The sequence below is a fragment of the Bufo gargarizans genome, chromosome 2 (genome assembly GCF_014858855.1).
Source record: "Bufo gargarizans isolate SCDJY-AF-19 chromosome 2, ASM1485885v1, whole genome shotgun sequence".
Classification (NCBI taxonomy): domain Eukaryota; kingdom Metazoa; phylum Chordata; class Amphibia; order Anura; family Bufonidae; genus Bufo; species Bufo gargarizans.
Genome location: NC_058081.1, coordinates 703,006,226 through 703,010,976, shown reverse-complemented (window position 1 = coordinate 703,010,976; position 4,751 = coordinate 703,006,226). Strand labels below are relative to the sequence as shown.

At 43.1% G+C, this 4,751-nt stretch overlaps 1 protein-coding gene across 1 annotated transcript; it reads left to right on the top strand.

The window, feature by feature from the left end:
* Positions 1-1,953: 1,953 nt before the first annotated feature.
* Positions 1,954-2,697, top strand: RNF186 (ring finger protein 186). Its single transcript, XM_044277710.1, has one exon. It carries the CDS (start codon positions 1,954-1,956, stop codon positions 2,695-2,697), a length of 744 nt encoding a protein of 247 aa, XP_044133645.1.
* The last annotated feature ends 2,054 nt before the right edge of the window (positions 2,698-4,751 follow it).

The following is a 4,751-nucleotide window of genomic DNA, read 5'->3' as shown; positions in this document are numbered from 1 at the left end:
AATGACCCCCTCTTTGCTAATATAATGGCCCCCTCTTTGTTATTAAAGAGGGGGCCAGTACATTAATAATAAAGAGGGGGCCATTATAATATACAGGGGGAATAATATTATGGGGAATGAAAGCTATCTGTCTGGCTCTAGCTCAGAATTGGGGGGCAGCAGGATGACAGTGTTGAGACACCAGGAAGGAGAGCATGATAGTAAAGTGAGGAACCTAATTTTTTTTCTGTGAAACTCTGCAGAGACGAGAAGCGGCTGAAAGAAGTTATCATGGTGGTCTTATCTCTGAATGAAGACGTCGAGGAGAGTCTACATCACAGGAGACGTCACTGGATGTAACAGGTATGGTGCGGTCTTCTACTGTAATAATAATGTCCATCCACATATCTGTTTCATGGTAGGGTTGGGGGAGAAGATTGAGAATTTGGCCCACACTGCCGCATTCTGGCCCCAGACTTCAGGTCACACTGTGTCCTGAATTCTGGGGCCTCACACCCATCTACTACATTATCTGTACTCAGAGAGTTATCTCTGTGTTATCTGAGGTGTTACATAGGACTGCTAGTGATCTACTACAGTATCTGTTAAAAGTGGCGTGTCTGGGGTAGGCGCGGGGGGGGGGGGGCGCAATTTTTGGCTTGCCCCGGGTGCTGGCAACCCACGCTACGCCACTGATTTAGTATATTCTCCCATCAACGCCTCAACCCTTAAATGGGTTGTTTCACCTTCTACATTGGGGGCATATCACTAGGACTGACCTGCACCTATCTTTAGGACAGAGCCCGCAAAATGAAGGAGGGCACACCATGCATGTGCGACCACCCTCCATTCATTTCTATGGCAGCGCCGAAAATATGCGTGCAGCGTTCTGGGCTATTTTCGGCAGTCACATTGAAATGAATGGGAAGCACACTGCGCAAGCAAGGCCCCCGCTCCATTCAGTTCTATGGGGCTGACGGAAATGGCTATTTTCGGCGCTACCATAGGAAAGAATGGAGGGTGGCCGCGCACCTATCAGACATTGGGGGCATATCCTAGCGATATGCACCCAATGTCTGAGGTGAGACAACGCCCTTTAATCTATTAATTGGTAACTTGTCCCATGCAGCCATATATTTCAACTTATGCACCAAATAATAGCCCCTTAGATCTGGAAGAGATAAAGAGGACATTTTTACTGCAAGGGGACACCCAGGTGGATTCATTATGAGGGAGGTACTAAGGCAACATCACTACTGTGTGGAGGACACTAAGAGGAAAAATGACAGTAAGGGGGCACTAACAGGGCATCCTTACTGTGTAGGGGCACTAATGGGGCATCCTTAGTATGTGGGGGGCCTTGGGCATGACTACACTGACGGGGGCACTAAAAGAACATTTTTGAGCAGGGGACACTAAGGAGGTAGACCTCTTTTAAGGGTGCTCAAAGGAGTCATCTTCACAGTGTGGGGACGTAGTTACCATGTGCCACACAAAGGTGGCACTGTTACAGAATTGGGGCACAAAGGAGACTAAGCGGGATCGGGCGGGGTTAGAGGCGTGGCTTGGTGTTAAAAAAAAATTGCCACGTGCACAGAAATTGTCCATCTTTGATTTTTTTTTATAACAGGGGAGGTAAGTATCACCTAGATCTGTGTGAACACTGAAAGGCTGCACAAGTGGCGACTCCGGGTCATACGCTGTATATATTGGAGAGAGTTCCCCTTTAAGCGGGTGCCTTCCTGGTTGCTTTATAAACCAGTTGTTTTCTGTGGAGGATACGTGCTCCCATGAAGGGTAGCAGAGTCTTTATCATCATCCATAAACCATATCAAACATTGGGTTAATGTGTAAGCCCTGATTGATGAGGACTTTCGCTTCTGGGCTGGGAACATTTGAGCTCAGCTGCCTGAATTCCCCACAAGGAAAGAAAGATACGAGGAAACCTGAGATACAGACACTCCAGAACCCAGCATGGAGGCTCCTCTGGATCATGGTCCTACTGGCACTGAGGAGGCAGAACCTGAGATCATTCAGACCTTGCATGGATGGTCAACCTCTGGTGCACCACCGGGACCTGATGTAGCGGAGACGGCACCTGTGGAAGACCAGCAGCCATCACTTCATGACATAGACCCATCATCATGTTCATCCCCCACCAATGGGCCTGACTCTGGCCTCACCGACATGGACTGCCCCATCTGTTTCAGCAGATATGACAACTGTAGAGTTCCCAAAGAACTGTCCTGTAAGCACAACTTCTGTGCGGTCTGCCTTAAACTGCTGATCTGTAATGAGGTGGGCACCTGGCGGATCGTTTGCCCCATCTGTAGGGCGCTTACCACGGTTTTTGGAGGACTTGTATGCACTTTGCAAAACCAGGAGTCTCTTATGAGCAGGCTGGAGAACCCTAAGCCCAAAGCCGAGGTCCTTCAGCCTCTAGAGGTGGTTTTAAGACTGGACGGCCATAGCCAGTGTGACCCGAGGGATGATGAACGGCATGGGAACCTGACAATTGAGACTAGGAGGCTCGTCATACTATTGCTAAATTTGCTCATTGTTCTCATTATCATCATGCAGTTTCTCTACACGGGGATCATAAAATGGGTTCTTGGCTTCACCCTCGGCATTGTCGTCATTATCACCGTCCTGCTCTGCTTCAACCCGAACTGCAGGATAAGCTTTCCTAAGGTGGCCAATCAACAAAATGGGCAATGACGTTGCCTCAACTGTGTGATGCATAGACTTAAACGCACAGGTTTAGAGACATGGAATGAAATGCATTGTGTTAATGCACAGACTAAACCAAGTTAGGTCGATGCTTGGACTGAAATGCATTTGCATGATAGACAGACGACATTAGGCTGATACACAGCCTTCGATGCGGGAGCATGCCACATCGACTGACATGTGATAGATGCACAAACTGAAACGCGTGAGCTGCAAAATGTACCTTGTATTGTCTGTGGCACAATCGAATTGTCTACATTAGGACTGCACTGATTCACCCCAAACCTCAAGATGGGTCTGGTGGACAGTCACAATATTATTCTGTCTGGGTGAAGCAAGGGTTGAAATGCATCATACAATGGTAGAGAGGTGAAAAGGCTAATGCCTAGACTGAAACGCGTGAGTGTAAAGTCTGCCTTGCTTGTTTAAAGAGGACACAACATAGAGTCATAAGAATAGGTGCTCCATAATTATTATTACCCGGTGAATGCACGTAGTTACTAAAACATACTTACAGCAGAGGGGACGGGTCCTCTTTAACCACTTCCAGACTGGGCCATTTACCCCCTTCTTGAATAGGCCTAATTTTGCAAATCTGACATGTGTCACTTTATATGGTAATAACTTTGGAACGCTTTTACTTATCCAAGCCATTCAGAGATTGTTTTCTCGTGACACATTGTACTTCATGTTAATGGCAAATTTGAGTAAATATGTTTTACCTTTATTTATGAAAAAATCCAAAAGTTTGTTAAAATTTGAAAAAATTCACTGTTTTCTAAATTTTAATCACCCTGCTTTTAAGTCCCATAAAATATTTATTAATTAACATTCCCCTATATATCTACTTTATGCGGGCATTATTTTGGTATTGTGATTAAAAAATTTTAGGACTTTAGAAGGTTTAGAATTTTTGAAGCAATTTTTTTAATTTTTAAGAAAATTTCCAAAGTCAACTTTTTAAGAACCAGTTCAGTTCTGAAGTCACTTTGTGGGGCTTACATAGTGGAAACCCCCCCATAATCGACCCCATTGTAGAAACTACACCCCTCAAGTTACTCAAAACTGATTTTACAAACTTTGTTAACCCTTTAGGTGTTCCACAAGAATTAAAGGAAAATGGAGATTAAATTTCTAAATTTCACTTTTTTGGCAGATTTTCCATTTGAATCCTTTTTTTTTCTTTAACACATCGAGGGTTAACAGCAAAACAAAACTTAATATTTATTACCCTGATTCTGCAGTTTACATAAACACCCCACATGTGGTCGTAAACTGATGTAAGGGCACACGGAATGGCGCAGAAGAAAATGAGCGCCATATAGTTAAGAAGGCAGATTTTACTGAACTTGGTTTTAGATGCCATGTCCCATTTGAAGCCCCTCTGATGCACCCTTACAGTAGAAACTCCCCAAAAATTACCCCATTTTGGAAACTAGGGGATAAGGTGCCAGTTTTATTGATACTATTTTGGGGTACATATAATTTTTAATTGCTCTATATAGTTTTTTTGTGAGGCCAGCTTTTGGCACTGTTTTAATTTTTTACAACATTCATCTGACAGGGTAGATCATGTACTATTTTTATAGAGCAGGTTGCTACGGACGCAATGATATTAAATATGTCTACTTTCTTTGTTTGTTTCAGCTTTACATAATAAAGCATTTTTGAAAAAAAAATATGTTTTTGTGTCTCCATTTTCTGAACGCCATATTTTTTTATTTTTCTGCCGATCATTTTGTGCAGGGGCTCGTTTATTTCAGGAAGAGTTGACGTTTTTATTGGTACCATTTTTGGGTACATATGATTTTTTGATCATTCATTATTACACTTTATGGGGAAAGGTGACCAAAAAATTGGTTATTTTAGCACAGTTTTTATTTATGCATTTTTACAGCGTTCACCTGAGGGGTTAGGTCATGTGACATTTTTATACAGCAGATCGTTACGGACGTGGCAATACCTAATATGTATACTTTTTCCTTATTTATTTAAGTTTTACACAATAATAGCATTTTTGAGAGCAAAAAGTTTGGGTGGTT